The following is a 16521-nucleotide window of genomic DNA, read 5'->3' as shown; positions in this document are numbered from 1 at the left end:
TTAATATCTCTAAAAATTATTATTTGGACGATTCCATTAAAGGGCTGGGGGTAAATCTTGACCCCTTTGCTCCTCCCCCTTTTGCAGGTATCAAGGCTGCTAACAGTAACCAGGGTCGGCTTATTGAATTCCTATTGGACAATTATGAGACACGTGGTTATGTTAGACCTGTCATGGACTCATCAACGGTTACCAGGGTGACGCTGCGGTTGCTGTTTCACAATCTAATTCAAATGGTGAGTAAAATGATAAATTTCACAGATAATTTCTTCTATTTTCGCTTTGACACGCCAAGGTAATAGCAGGTTCTGTTCAGAATTCAAGCATGTACTCATGATAAAATTACATTCAATCACTATTAGAATAAAAAAAAAACCAGGAGGGTTTACAGGACAACAAGTGTAGCAGTGACCGTCCCATAAAATGACAGATTTAAAAGAATCACTTTGGCGCGTCAAATCGGCGTATACTCGGCTAATACCGTATGTTACATTTGCTTTCTGGTATAGCTAGAACATAGAAACCTAATAAACATAAAAAATAACAGCAACAACATTCAATGACAATGAACACAACAACTACAACAACAATTATATCATGTCAACAACAAAAACAACAAAAAACTAGTACAAACAACAAAAGTATGTGGCATTTTGAAAGGTTTTATTTCCTTTATAAACAAAACCATCATCAACCAAACTCCTCACGTAATCGAAATCAGAGCTACAACATCATCTTACCAGATTACAGTCGCCTTTTCAACTTTTTGGATATATAATGCCATACTAAATTCGATTTACTGTAACATACTCTCTGCAAGTGCATTACTAATCCAATTTTTTTTATATGAAAAAAAGAAAATCAAAGGTCATTAGCCTTATTTCAAAAAGCTATTAATTCACTCTCTAATGTGCTATATTATACTCATGTCACATATACATATTTAGTATTACAATTTTGCTACGTGAGTTTTTTTTGTATGAAGTAGTCATTGAAGAGCAACATTAAAATAATTTTGAGAATAACCAAAGATGGATGCTCAATAGCCAGAGATGTAATGTTGGAATATAGTATTGAGATTAATTATGAAAATATAATAAATACTGTTAATTAATTCAATTGGTTAAATAAAAAATATAGTTTCAGCGCAAGATAAAGAAGTTAAGATGAAAAAAAGTATAAGACGAAACAATTCTTTTACTTTTGATCTCTGTGTAAAACGTCTGACTTAAACTTGCCGACTTATGCCGACTTATATCTGCATATCAAAATTGTCAAATTCCATATCTTTCATTTATCAAACATCGACATCATTTGCCAACTCCATTTGTTATGTTTATAAGGTTTTTGGTTGTCAATTATTTTCGGAATCTTACGTAATTGTGTTCTTAACAAAATCTGAAGAATTTGTTTAGTAAAATTAACCCCACGGCAATGTTTGTCATAAAATCATATTATCTATTCATACTTTTGAAAGTCTAGTCAGAACTGGTTATCTTGAGCTCCAACATGTTTCATATCATGTAAGGAGGAAATTGTGTAATTTTCAAGAGAGGCATATTGAATGAGAGAGGGAAAGAGAGAGGGGGAGAAGGGGGCAGAAAATGACATTGAGAGGAGTGTAGAGAGAATCTTATAGAGAAAAGATAAAGTGGATTCTCCAAGAACCACATTAAAGGCCCATTTAGTGATTTGCTCATTCGGACGATCGTAAAAATCATCAAAATTCAGATTTTGGTACCTTTGTCATTGTCATAGATGTGCTAACATAGCCTGCTAGAAGTTCAGCCGAATGCCGTGTATGAAGGACAAAATAAGACATTTTACATGAATCTGTAATTTATATACTGACAGTATATAAATTAGCTACATGTATTTCAATGGGGCTTCAACTCTGTCAATAATGCTGTTTCCTTCGTGTTCTTTGCCCCAAAGTCTCATTTCAGAAATACAAAATGACAATTTTAACGACTTATCCTTCGCTTTTATGGGATTTATTCACAATTTTAATCTTTTTATAATTTCGCTGGAATCACTGAATGGGACTTTGAAGTTACAGTCATTTTGTGAGATGTAGATATTTTACACGAAGCAGATATTACGATTTACGAGACAATATTATGAAATCATTTGAGCAATCTCTCGGTAAGTCATTAGCTCACAAATGTTGTTCTTTGGTGACGTTGCGAAGAATATTGATGCTATTATATTTTAGTCTCATGTTTGACATTTGTTATTAATGTCACTTGTCCCACTCAAAGAGCTCAGCATCTACACTTAAAACATATAGGTATAGGATGCTACCAACTTGAGGTTTGTAGACTTAGTCGCTAAATTAATGATGTCATAACACTCTCATATTAGAAAGACAATCAAAACAAAAAGGAACGCATTTTCTGACAGGGTTTGCAGATACTGCTTATCAGATGGGAAAATCGATACCAAGTTATAGAGCAAATGCTCAACAAAGCATAGGTGTAAAATCTATCATTGGGAGCTTTGAACGTGGATGCTACCGCACATAATTGTGTTACTGAGTACACAATGGTTTCAAAACGTAATACTTATAACCTCATTGGCCATGAATTGCTTTTAATTAGTAACAGTAATGCAGTTTTCTGCTTGCAGCGATACCGTGGAGAACTATTTCATCCTATCCTATATAGAGTCATATATCTTTCGCATAACATGTAAAGGCACACAACGGTTGTTATATAGGCTACACTCTTAATAATAATGACTTTATCAGTGTACTTCGGTTATATATATAAATGCGCTTTTATAAATACGCACCTGAACACCTCCGCGCTGCCATAACAGCTTATAGACAGTAAGTCTCGAAATGACCTTCTACATAGATAGTAGTCTTTCTATACATTTGAATGCAAAGGCGGAACAACATGAGACTGTTGTGCAGCAAAAGTGTCTATTTTGTTCAACTTGGAGTTCATATTGTAAACTTGTCCGTCGTTGATTTTTTTTCAAATACTTTCAAAATGTTGTTTTTGATAACATATTACAAATTCGGAATTGCAAAATGTGTAATAATTTTGCTATTCAATTAATACTTAAATTTGATGATACTTATCTACAGAGTTCCTATCCCTTTCTGTATAATGGTCAATGCAGGTCTTGGTATGTCGTGCACATGGGTCACGTGCGTATTTATAAAAGCGCATTTATAGATAAAGGGTTCACAAAAAATAACCCCCCCTTAAAATTACAAGACATTTCTTTGCATAACTTGACATACATTTTGTTGATTTGAAAAATCTAAAAACCTGTGAATAAAGGAATCATTTTCCTACCCTCTCAAAGTTCTTCCCTTAAAAAATCTTTTTGTTTTGGCCAAAAATAATCACATTTTCCAAAATGATGCTTTCAGAAAAAGTTGCACTTTTCCACATCCTATACATTTAAAGTACAAAAACATTCTCGATATCAATGTTTTGAATTATGTAATGGTGTTTTTGTTTTCTTTAATTTTTATGTATACGATTACCCAGTCATCCATGCAATCATCTTGCAGTATAAAACAATGACTAATTGACATGTACGGGGTTTTTCTAGAAGATTTTATTGAGCCGGTGTTTCAAAAATAGTAAAATCAATTTAGGAGTTACAAAACATTTCTTTGCATAGCTTAACATTCATTTTGTTGATTTGAAAAATTTAAAAACCTGTGAATAGAGGCATCGTTTTGCTACCCTACCAAAGTTATCCCTTCTCAAAATCGTTTTGTTTTGGTCAAAAATAATCACATTTTTCAAAAATGATGCTTTAAAAAAAGTTGCGCTTTTCAACATCCCATACATGTAATGTACAAAACTTTCTCGGTATCAATGTTACGATTGATTTGATTGGTTTTTTTCCCTTCACCTTTTTGTCTCTGAACTCTTAGTCACCCATGCAACCATCACGTAGTGCAAAATAATGATTTGTTGAAGCTAATTTTGACATAAATGAGGATGTTGAAAAGTGCAACTTTTTATGAAAGCATCATTTTTAGAAAACGTGATTATTTTTGGCCAAAACGAAAAGATTTTCAGAGGAAAGAACATTGGGAGGGTAGAAAAACAATTCCTTTATTCAAAGATTTTTTAATTTTTCAAATCCACGAAATGTATGTCAAGTTATGCAAAAAAATGTTTTGTAATTTTAGGGGGGAGTTATTTTTTGTGAACGCTTTATAACCAAAGTACACTGTTTATAATAAATTCTTTCAATTTCAATTGCTGCTCCATTTGTTGTGTTTGTAAGGTATTTGATTATAAACTATTTTCGGAATCTTATGTAATATGCTCTTAACATAATGTGAAGAATTTGTCTAGTAAAATAAACCTCATGGCAATGTTTCTTATAAAATGAAATCATCTAACTATACTTTTCAAAGTCAAGTCAGAACTGGTTGTCTTGAGCTCAAACATGTTTCATATCATGAAAGGAGGAAAATGTGTAATTTTCAAGAGAGACATATTGAGTGAGAGAGCGAAAGAGAGAGGGGAGAAGGGGCAGAAAATTACATTGAGAGAGGCATAGAGAGAATAGATAGAGGAGATTCTCCAAGAACTACATGAAAGCCACTGTCATTTTGTAAGGTATATACATATTTTACGCGAAGAATAAAGTACGAGATAAAATTATGAAATCATTTGAGCAGTCTCTCAATAAGTCATTAGCTCATATATCTTGCGAAGAATATTGAAGCTATTAATCTTTAGTCTCATGTTTGACTTTTATTATTAAATAAGGTTTCTAGACTTAGACGCAAAATGAATGATGTCATAACAGTCTCATAAGAGAAAGACAATCAAAGCAAAACGTAATGAATTGCTTATCAGATAGGCCTACTGCTTATCAGATGGGGAAAATCGATACCTAGTTGTAGAGCAAATGCTCAACAAAGCATAGGTATAAATATCATTGGCAGCTTTGAACGTAGATGCTACCGCACATAATTGTGTTACTGAGTGCACAATGGTTACAGAACATACTACTTATAACCTCATTGGCCATGAATTGCGTTTCAATAGTAACGGTAAATGTAGTTTTCTGCTTGCAGCGATACCGTGAGGAACTCTTTCATCATATCCTATATAGAGTCACATATCTTTCGTATAAGATGTCGAGGCACACATTGTTTGTTATGTTATATACATTCTTAATGATAAATTGTTAACTTTATAAATTGTTAACTTTATAATAAATTTCTTTCAATTTTAATATTCATGAAAATAATGTTTACGACGACGAAATAGGCACTATAAAGGGACTTAGAAAGGAAAAGCAGTACGCTTCAATTTAAGTTGACTAAAGCCCGATGTTATCATTTGCACCATGGTATAGCTAGCGCCATGGTACCCTAATAAACATAAACAATAACAGCAACATCATTAAACGACAACGATGAAAACAAAAACAGCTACAACAACAATTAGATCATGTCAACAACATCCAAACAAAAGTACAAACAACAAAAGTATGTGGCATTTTGAAAGATTTTATTTCCTTTGCAAAAAAAAAAATCAACCAAACTGCTCACGTAACCGAAATCAGAGCTACAACATCATCTTACCAGATTGCGGTCGCCTTTTCAACTTTTTGGATATATAATTCCGTACATAATTCGATTTACTGTAACATACTCTCTGCAGTGCATTACTAATCCAATTTTTTTATATGAAGAAAGTAAAATCAAAGGTCGTTAGCCGTATTTCAAAAAGCTATTAATTCGCTCTCTTATATTATACTCATGTCACATATGCATTTTTTTGTATGAAGTAGTCATTGATAGCCGGAGATGTAATGTTGGAATATTGTTGCCCATATTGTATTGAGAATAATTATGAAAATATAATTAATACTGTTGATTAATTCAATTAGTTAAATACAAATTGTAGTTTCATCGCAAGATAAAGAGGTTAAGATAAAAAAAAGTATATAAAAGACGAAACAATTCTTTTACTTTTTATCTCTGTTTATAACGTTTGACTTATGCCGCCTTATATCTGCATATCGAAATTGTCAAACAACAACATCATTTGCCCACTCCATTTGTAAGATTTGTAAGGTATTTGTTTATGAATTATTTTCGGCATCTTACGTAATTATGTTCTTAACAGAATCTAAAGATTTTGTATAGTAAAATTAACTCCATAGCAATGTTTATCATAAAATCAAATTATCTCTCCATACTTTTGAAAGTCAAGTCAGAACTAGTTATCTTGAGCTCCAACATGTTTCATATCATGGAAGGGGGAAATGTAAGGGGGAAAATGTGTAATTTTCAAGAGAGACATATTGAATGAGAGCGCGAAAGAGAGAAGGGGAGAAGGGGCAGACAATTACATTGAGAGGGGCATAGAGAGAATCTCATAGAGAAAAGATAGAGCAGATTCTCCAAGAACTACATGAAAGCCACTGTCATTTTGTAAGGTATAGATATCTTACACGAAGTAGATATTACGAGACAATATTATGAAATCATTTGAGCAATCTCTCGGTAAGTCATTAGCTCACAAATGTTGTTCTTTGGATGCAAAGAATATTGATGCTATTATAATTTTAGTCTCATGTTTGACTTTTACTATTAATGTCACTTGTCCCCTTCAAAGGGCTCAGCATCGACACTTAAAACACTTGAAGTCAATAGGTATAGGAAATTAATGCTACCAACATGAGGTCGCAAAATTTATAATGTCATAACAGTCTCATAAGAGAAAGACAATCAAAGCTAAATGTAATGAATTTTCTGACGGGGTATAATTATACTGCTTATCAGATGGAAAAAAATCGATACCAAGTTGTAGAGCAACTCAACAAAGCATAGGTATAAATATCATTGGGATCGTTGAACGTGGATGCTACCGCACATAATTGTGTTACTGAGTACACAATGGTTACAGAACATACAGGGTGTCCCAAAAAAAAAGAGGCCCCTCATTGTGCCCTCATTTTCTCCTATTTCTGAAAAGTTGAGCAAATATATTTTGCTATGTAAAGAAACTTTGAGTCGTTAGCTTGAATAAACCAAAACAATTATATCAATCGGCTCACAACTTTTGAAGTTATGCTCTTTTAAAGAAATGTACGTGTTTTTCTCTCTGTCCACGGAGAAGGTTTGGCTACTTCAAAGATTGAAAAGGAGTACACATACCATGCATGAATATCAAACATTCCTCAATGATAACTTTATAAAATAACTTTATTTATGGAATGGGCTTTACCGGTGGGTTTATGGGCAATGGATTTTGTTAATAGTGTCATTAATTTGTGGGTAAAATGGATGCCGAATGAGACTTCTTTTGCTTTACTTGCAATTACTTAGGTTTTTGATACTTTGTTGTTTCTTGCTTTCTTTTTTTATTTACAACATAAGTCATTTATCTTTTTAGGATAAAAGGTAGCCCTAAAAGGCTGTTTGGTTTGTCGTTGGTTCTTCTGAAGTGAGTTTACTGTGCTGCTCTGCCCTCTACCTGGTTGCCTCCTTGGCGAATACAGATTTCAGCTCTGGACCTCATTGCATCAATTGTATTGCGTACCATCCTTGTGCGCCGGATACTTGCAAACGCATTCAGTAATACGTTTGCGAAGATCTTGGATATTGCCAAAAAAAAAATCAAGTGATGTGAGGTTTGGTGATCGTGCAGGCCACTCCACAGCATGAGCTATCCCAACCGCTCTGTTTGCTATCCGTGGACAGAGTGAAAAACAGGTACTTTTATTCAAAAGGGCATATCTTCAAAAGTTATGAGCCGATTGAAATAATTGTTTCGGTTTATTAAAGGTTTCTTTACAGACCAAAATATATTTAATCAACTTTTCAGAAATAGGAGAAAACTAGGGCGCAATGAGGGGCCTCTTTTTTTTGGGACACCCTGTAGTACTTATAACCTCATTGGCCATGAATTGCTTTTAATTAGTGACGGTAATGTAGTTTTCTGCTTGCAGCGATAACGTGGAGAACTATTTCATCATAGATTCACATATCTTTAGTATAAGATGAAAAGGCACACAACATTTTTATATACACTTTATAAACGTTAATCGTTACAATAATAATAGTTATGAAAATAATGTTATAGTAGTCCTTTACGAAGACAAAATAAGCAATATCAAAAGAATTGGAAAGGAAAAGCAGTAGCTTCAATTTCAGTTGACTAAAAACCTCGATGTTAACATGCGCATTCACTCCAAATCTGTAAGTTTTTTAAACACTTTAGTTGTGTTAGTGTAAATAAAATAAAAATTATAGTTTCAGCACAAGATAAATAAGCTGAGATTTAAAAAAAAAGCATATAAAGTAGAAACAATTCTTTTACTTTTAATCTCTGTGTACAAAGTTTGACTTAAACTTGCTATTATGGCGACTTAGATCTGCATATCGAACTTGTCAAATTCCATCTCTTTCATTTATTAAGGTGGTACTACACTCCTTGATAAATTTGTGACTATTTTTGCATTTTTCTCAAAAAATAATAACACAATGGTAACAAAAGCTATGTATATTAAATTTATTATAGGGGCAAGGAATTCAGTTACTACACTGAAATTTCAGTGACTCAAGACAAGCGGTACGTTATTTATGATAAAAAAAGAGATACCACTAGAATGTACCTCATCATTTCTTAACATATATAATGAACCACTTGTCTTGAAGCACTGAAATTTCAGTAAAGTAATTGGATTCCTTGCCTCTATAATATTATAATATACACAACTTTTGTTACCACTGTGTAGTTATTTTTTGAGAAAAATGTAAAACTAGTCACAACATTTATCAGGGGGTGTAGTACCACCTTCAACTACAACATAATTTGCCTGCTCCATTTCTTATATTTGTATGCTATATGGTTATGCATTATTTTCGGTATCTTATATAATTATGTTCTTAAGAATTTGTTTAGTAAAATTAACCCCATGGCAATGTTTGTTATAAAATCATATTATCTATCCATACTTTTGAAAGTCAAGTCAGAACTGGTTATCTTGAGCTCCAACATGTTTCATATCATGTAAGGGGGGGGAAATGTGTAATTTTCAATAGAGACATATTGAATGAGAGAGCGAAAGAAAGAGGCGGAGATGGGGCAGAAAATTACATTGAGAGAGGCATACAAAGAATCTCAAAGAGAAAAGATAGAGCAGATTCTCCAAGAAGTACATTAATGTCATTGTCAATTTGTAAGGTGTAGATATCTTACACGAAGTAGAAAGTACGAGATAAATTATGAAATCATTTGAGCAGTCTCTCGATAAGACATTAGCTCATAAATAAGAATATTGAAGCTATTAATCTTTAGTCTCATGTTTGACTTATACTGTTAATGTCATATGTTCCACTCAAAGAGCTCAGCAGCGACACTTAAAACACTTGAAGTCAATAGGAAATTGATGCTACCAAAATGAGGTTTCTAGACTTAGTCGCAAAATGAATGATGTCATAACAGTCTCATAAGAGAAAGGCAATCAAAGCATAACGTAATGAATTTTCTGACAGGGTTTACAGATACTGCTTATCAGATGGGAAAATCGATACCAAGTTGTAAAGCAAATGCTCTTTAAAGCATAGGAATACAAAGTCATTGGGAGCTTTGAACGTAGATGCTACCGCACATAATTGTGTTACTGAGTACACATTAGTTACAGAACATAGTACTTATAACCTCATTGGCCATGAATTGCTTTTAATTAGTAACCGTAATGTAGTTTTCTGCTTGCAGCGATACCATGGAGAACTATTTCATCCTATCCTATATAGAGTCACATATGTTTCGTATTATGTAAAGGCATAGAACGTTTGTTATAACCACTGTTAATGATAAAAATGTTATATAATAAATTCTCTAAATTTTAATATTCATGATATAATGTTTACGACGACGAAAAAGGCACTATCAAAGGAGTTAGAAAAGGAAAAGCTGTACGCTTCAATTTGATTTCCAGGGGGGGGGAGTTTTTGAAGAAAAAAACTTCGCCCACTAGTGAGACAAAAAACAAATTTGCCTCACTGATGAGTAAAACAATTTTTTCCCCACCCAACTCTATATAAAGGTATACATTAAAATTGAAAAAAAAAAAAACTTTGCCGCCGAATGCGGCGAAAAAAAGAAAATTCTGCCTTACCCAAACTCCCATGCTCCCATGAGAATCTAATGGTGCATCCCTTAACTTGACTAAAGACCACTATATAATCATGAGCATTCATTCCAAATCTTTAAGTATTTTTTAAACACATTCATTCACATAGGTAAGTGTTAACGTTCTATTACTTATTTAATTTTGATTTTGAAATTTATAAAATGGTTTATTACAATGTGCTAATCAATATGGAACCAACCTTCCTCCAAGCTGAGCAAACTAAATTTGCTTGTATACCATCCATAATATACATATGCCCTAATTTCACATGACAAATTACTTTTGATAACAAAATAATAGTAGATGATGTTATCAATTGAATCATCTTCATTAAAACGATTCTCAAACCTGACGTGTTATGAAATATTTTAAACGTTAAAGTCAATCAGGAAATATGAAATTCAGGAAATTATAGTTTTGATAACAAAATAATATATAACGGTGTTATCAATTGAATCATCTTCATTAAAACGATACTCGAACTTGACATGTTATAATATCTTTCTGAATTTTAAGTCATTCAGAAAATAAAGTTCATAATAACGGTCCAAACGAATTACATTCATAATCATATAACAACGTCCGTTCAGTGTAAGACCGGGGTTAGTGACCAATAACAAAGCAATAGATATTATTATGGTAGAATCAAATAAATTATGTATACATAAGACAATCAAATACGAAACATAATGTTGGGGCAGTATAGCTTTTTTTAAGTAGGGATATTTTATCATTTATCTCAAGCAACATACTCGTACATTATTGTACAGAGTGAATAAAATTGAACGTAAGTCGAGAAATTGGCATCAGAATCAAAAAAATTGATATGTACCGCATAGCCTATTTTATTGTGCATCACATACGAAAATTTTATTTGATTCTGTTGACTGGTTGCGAAGAAATTAACGATTATATAATGCGCGCATCAATGCAGTTCATTCCAAGTTTGATCAACAGGCGTTTTTTTTTTCATACTCGCTCACGGCTTCCTAAAGTTTGTGTATCTCATTAAATTTAGTCCACATTATCTATTTTATAATCCGACGGTGTTATGTTATTCATGCTTTCACTGAAGATGAACAGTTTGTCGGAGAAAATTTTGATTTCTGTAATTGGAAGCTTTCCAACTTGAAAAAATCCTTTAGGTTGTGCAAATATGTTTTAACTTTCCAAAGAACATTTGAGCCAAGAACTATAATGATCAAGTATTTACAGCTTTACGTGTGATTTTTAAAACATGCAACATTAATGTTGAAGTTTTAAAAGATTTAAACTTTGCATTGCAATTTGTTGGAAATATTCCAAAAACATTAATGTGTGTGAGAAATTATGTAAGCCAGCTGTAATTCTTTATGCAATAATTCTTCATGCTACATTTATATCAACATTAACAAAAAAATAGATTTTCAATTACCGAGCATCATCTTACATGCAAGCTTTCATATCGTGCAGGTTTTCAAATTGGAATAAAACCTAATTCAATATTTTGCAAGAAACAGATTGTTTAAAAAGAACGAAAAGGATTTCACCGAACAAAATAATTATGAAGCCCATTGAAAGATCACCACTAGTGCGCATTTTGTTGAATGATCAAACTTGGAATGAAGTGAATTAACGCAAGCGTTATGTAATTCGCCTATTCCTTCGCAATCAGTCAACTAAATCCAGTAAAATTAGCATATAAGATGCAAAATAAGATGGTCTACACGCTGATTTTTAGCTTTTGGATTATGATGTCTATTTCTCGACTTACGTTAAAATTCATTCGCCCGGCAATTTTTTCTGGGACATCCTGTATTCATTGGTTTAAAGAGTATTCATCAAAGTTCATTCACGTTCTAACATGTGCTAATTTTAATACTTCCAAAGTATATATGAAATCATATTCTTTAACTACAATTAATTTTCCCTTTAAACATTGTTTTATTTGACACCCAAGGTAATGCCCGATTTTGTATTTTTCTATTATGATACAAGAATAAAACATAATAGTTATAATATAAGAACAGTTTTAAAGTTCAACAAGCACAGCAGCGTCCTATTAATAACAGCGTAAAAGTCATCGCAGCGCGTCAAATCGGCGTATACGATATAAATTTGATTGGTAATAAATTTGATATATGGTATAGCTATACCATTTTTGAATAAACTATTCAACATCAACAACAGGAACATACAATGGCAAAGATAACGACAACTTCAAGTTCAACGTCAATAGAACATTAGAACATGTTAACAAATAACAAGTAAACGTGCAACAAAAAGTAACGGCAAAAGTATGTTATAAACATCTCAAAAAAAGTAACCAACCCCCCTTAAATAATGGCCATTATTCAAAAACGGGCTATTGTATTACAAATTTGTAAAATGCGTTGGAAGCAGAATTTATTTCTGCGTATTTTGACACCTCATTTGAAAATAATAAAACACCGGTCAATTTAATGTAGTGAGGTCCAGATTTGAAAGTTGCACTTACAACAATACAAAAACACTCAGATTATCATTACACAGATTTTCTTCCATTATACTGAATACAAATCGATACATGTAGAATTTATTGCAACTTTCAAATATTGGGTTACATTGATTTAAATGTACGCCGTGACGTCAATATTTAGTCAATTGCTACAAATAAGGTGTCAAAATGTGCACAAATAAATTCTGCTTCCAACGCATTTTACAGATTTGTAATACAATCGCTCGTTTGTGAATAATGGCCATTATTTAAATGGGGTTAGTTACTTTTTTGAGATGTTTATAAAAGGTTGTATTATTAAGCCTACATCAACCAAAATGTTCACGTAACCGAAATCAGAGCTGCGAAATCATCTTACCAGATTGCAGTCGCCTTTTTAACTTTTTGGATATATAACCCCGTACTAAATTTGATTTACGGTAACTAAGTCTCTGCAAGTGCATTTATTAAATCCAATTTTATATGAAAAAGTAAAATCAATGGTCGTTTACATGATTTCAAAACGCTATTATTAATTCGCTCTCTGTGCTGCTCTCCTATAATTACGACCTGTGCATGTCAAATGCTAAAATATTGCTTTGTGAGAAGAATCATTGTTACAGCAAATCAGAGTAACAGCAAAATACTTTTGAAATTGTCAAAGATGGATATCAATAGCCGAACATATCATTTTCAAGTTTAGAATAATTAGAATTGGTTAGATATGACCAGCTTGAATCCACATTGCAAGATAACAAACGAGATTCAGATTAGTATGTAAAAGTAGACACAATTATTCTAATTTTACTTTTGATCACTGAAAAACACTTTTGAATTAAACTTGCTATTTTTCGACTTATATCTGTATAATAAAATTGATCAAATCTCAAATTTGAACCATGAAATCATTTGCCTACTCCATTTGTTATATTTTGTAAGGTATGAATTATTTTTGGATCCAGCGTACATAATTATGCCATTAAACGAATCTTAAGAATTGACTGTCTTTTGTATAGTAACATATTCCTCATAAGTTGAATCATCTGTCCTTGCTCTTTTAAAAGTCAAGTCAGATGTTTATAGATGTGAACATCTTGGTCAAATCGGTGTCAACTTGTAGTGCAAAGCATACTAGGAATAAAAATCATTGGAATCTTACAGAACATAAGTTACAGAACATAGTACTTATAGTACATAGTACATGGACATGAATTGCTTTTAATTGGTAACGATAACGTAGTTTTCTGCTTACAGAATTATTTTCTCCCATAAATAAATAAATAAATAAATAAATAAATAAATAAATAAATAAATAAATTAATTAATTAATTAATTAATTAATTAATTAATTAATTAATTAATTAATTAATTAATTAATGTCGGTGTTTTATATAGCGCCTTTTCCCAGATCTCAGAGGGAGCAAAGCGCTGTAATTTCGCTGCCATGGTGAATTATCACAATCAGATCGCATCAAATAGGCTGGTTGCAGCCGAACTTGGCGCAAACCTATCCACACTTAGATTGTAACATCCACCAATTATCTATGCAGCTCCCCAAATTCCATTGGGTGAAGGAAGTTTTTGATAACCAAACAACTAATCACCGATTTTTGAAAGCAGGAGGAAACCGGAGATCCCGGAGAAAACCTGCGAGAGCGAGCATGGAATCGGGATAAACCAAGTGCACATGAGTCCTTGGGCAGCGCCGGGGCTTCAACCAGGGACCTCAGTGGTGCAAGGCGAGGGAATAACCGCTGCGCCAACTCGCCCTCCATCCAAACTTAACAATACATTCTCTCAATTTTAATGAAAGGAGTTATATAGATACAAGAAGTTCACTACTTATTCAATTGGCAATGATATATAAAAAAAACCCATTAAGCCTTAACATGGTAAAGGTTTTCTTGTGTATACCATCCATAATATCAGATAATATCTACACTTCAGTTCTAATATTTCACTTCACCAATACCTAACATTTTCCCTAACATTGCAGGAATTAAAACTGTAATCATAAAATCATGGAGGCAAAGACAATATCAAAAACAAACATGATGTTGGTGTAATATATTTAATATTTAATTTCACCAATTCTTTACATTTTTTATTTTAATAGAAAAATAAAAGCAGATGACGCTACAGATTGAATCATCTTCATTAAAACAATACGAAAGCTTGACGTGTTTTAATATCAAAATATTTCCTAATATTCATTGCAGGAAATAATTTTTTTTTTTTTTTCGTTTTTTTCCGAATTTTTTTAAAATTATTATTCCTTGTGCTTGGAACTGATGGAAGGAGAAAAGACATAGATAATGAGCCATCAGTTCCCAGCGATCATGAACAATTACATATAATAAAAAAATTGCAGGAAATAAAATTATTAAAAACTGCAAACATAAAATCACAACAATGTCCTTTTTAGCGTAGAACCGAGGTTATTGACCAACAGCAAAGCAATAGGTATTATCACCATTCTATTGTATATGTATGCTTTCAAATAAATTATTCAGCGTGGGGCAAAAACAATATATTAGGGTCAGTCCATGTCGAAACAGATTGAGTGTACACCCACCCTCTTGGATTTTGCTCTCCTTTGGCTCAGGGGTACCTTTCATGGATCCCTAGGTGAGGTCACAAAAAAATTCAAATTCCATTTCGTTTGCGAATGGCGGGCAATCAAAGTTTGGCGACCTCGACCAAAATTGTGAATTTAAGGGGTCCAAATGACAAAGTGCTCTCTTTGAGTGGCACTTTCTTCTTAATTGAATCAGTTGTGATCCTCTTTTTGAATGTGGTCACTCACTGGCTGTGTTTGAAATACCTAATGCCAAAAAAGATAGATTTCGGAATTTCGTTGGGATTTCAGAGGGGGTCAAAATCAGCACTTCGTACTGTTCAATCAAATTATCTTGATTTTGAAGGACCTAATTATGTTCAGAATGGATTAACCATATGCCAATGTCTATGAGCAATTAAAAAAAGGAGAAATTTCTAGACCCCTACAGAATTTTAGGCCACCCCTAAAGTGGTTCAGCCACAAATGGCACTTAAAGTCGGCAAATTTTGACCCCTAATAACTTTAGGTGTACACCAGATATGAATTTCTAGTCTTTTGCATCTGAAAGAATGTAGTTTAATGTTACTAGGAACATAAGATTTGTTTTGTATTTTTTGTGTTTTAGTATTAAGTTGACGCTTTCAAAAATAGTAATTTATGCCTAACATACCATGCATACAGGATACGGTACAAAATGCCAATTTTAGTATGATATTTTTTTATATTTTTGATCACTTTATAGCCATTTGTATTATTTATCCTGATATTTCAAGTTGCTCTTGAGTCAAGTAATAAGAAAAAACTACTTTCTAATCCTCTGTATGGATTTTTATGGGGGTCAAAAATGCACTTCCTGGCAACAATGCACATGCAAAGTACAGGTTATGGGGGTCAAATTTTCAGAATGCTCCCAATTATGTCAAGTAATATATCAAATTACTCGTATGGTCATGAGGATTCCACAAATGTATAGTTTGTTATGTGTCAGACCTTTCAGGAGGGCGCTATGACGAAAAATGTTCATAGGTCAACGACCTTTTTGAAAGTATCAAAACACAAAAAATACAAAACAAATCTTATGTTCCTAGTCACATTAGACTACATTCTTTCAGATGCAAAAGACTAGAAATTCATATCTGGTGTACACCTAAAGTTATTAGGTGTCAAAATTTGGCGATTTTAAGCGCCATTTGTGGCTGAACCACTTTAGGGGGGGCCTAAAATTCTGTAGGGGGTCTAGAAATGTCTCTTTGTTTGAATTGCTCATAGACATTGGCACATGGTTAATCCATTCTGAACATAATTGCACTGTAGCATTATCATGGGTCCTTCAAAATCAAAGATAATTTGATTGAACAGTATGAAG

At 32.7% G+C, this 16521-nt stretch overlaps 1 protein-coding gene across 3 annotated transcripts in view; it reads left to right on the top strand.

Moving 5' to 3' along the window:
* Positions 1-16521, top strand: part of LOC140147991 (neuronal acetylcholine receptor subunit alpha-10-like) — an 82341-nt gene that overhangs the window by 8607 nt on the left and 57213 nt on the right. For 2 of the 3 annotated variants that reach the window (XM_072169831.1, XM_072169816.1), the window contains one exon: positions 88-236. In XM_072169831.1, the coding sequence (XP_072025932.1) occupies positions 88-236 (149 nt within the window). Of the gene's footprint in view, positions 1-42; positions 237-16521 lie in introns of all 3 variants that reach the window. The other variant, XM_072169823.1, reaches the window with a different exon arrangement.

The sequence above is a fragment of the Amphiura filiformis genome, chromosome 1, assembly GCF_039555335.1.
Source record: "Amphiura filiformis chromosome 1, Afil_fr2py, whole genome shotgun sequence".
Taxonomy (NCBI): Eukaryota; Metazoa; Echinodermata; class Ophiuroidea; order Amphilepidida; family Amphiuridae; genus Amphiura; species Amphiura filiformis.
Note: the sequence above shows the minus strand (reverse complement) of the source record. Positions and strands in the feature narration are given on the sequence as shown.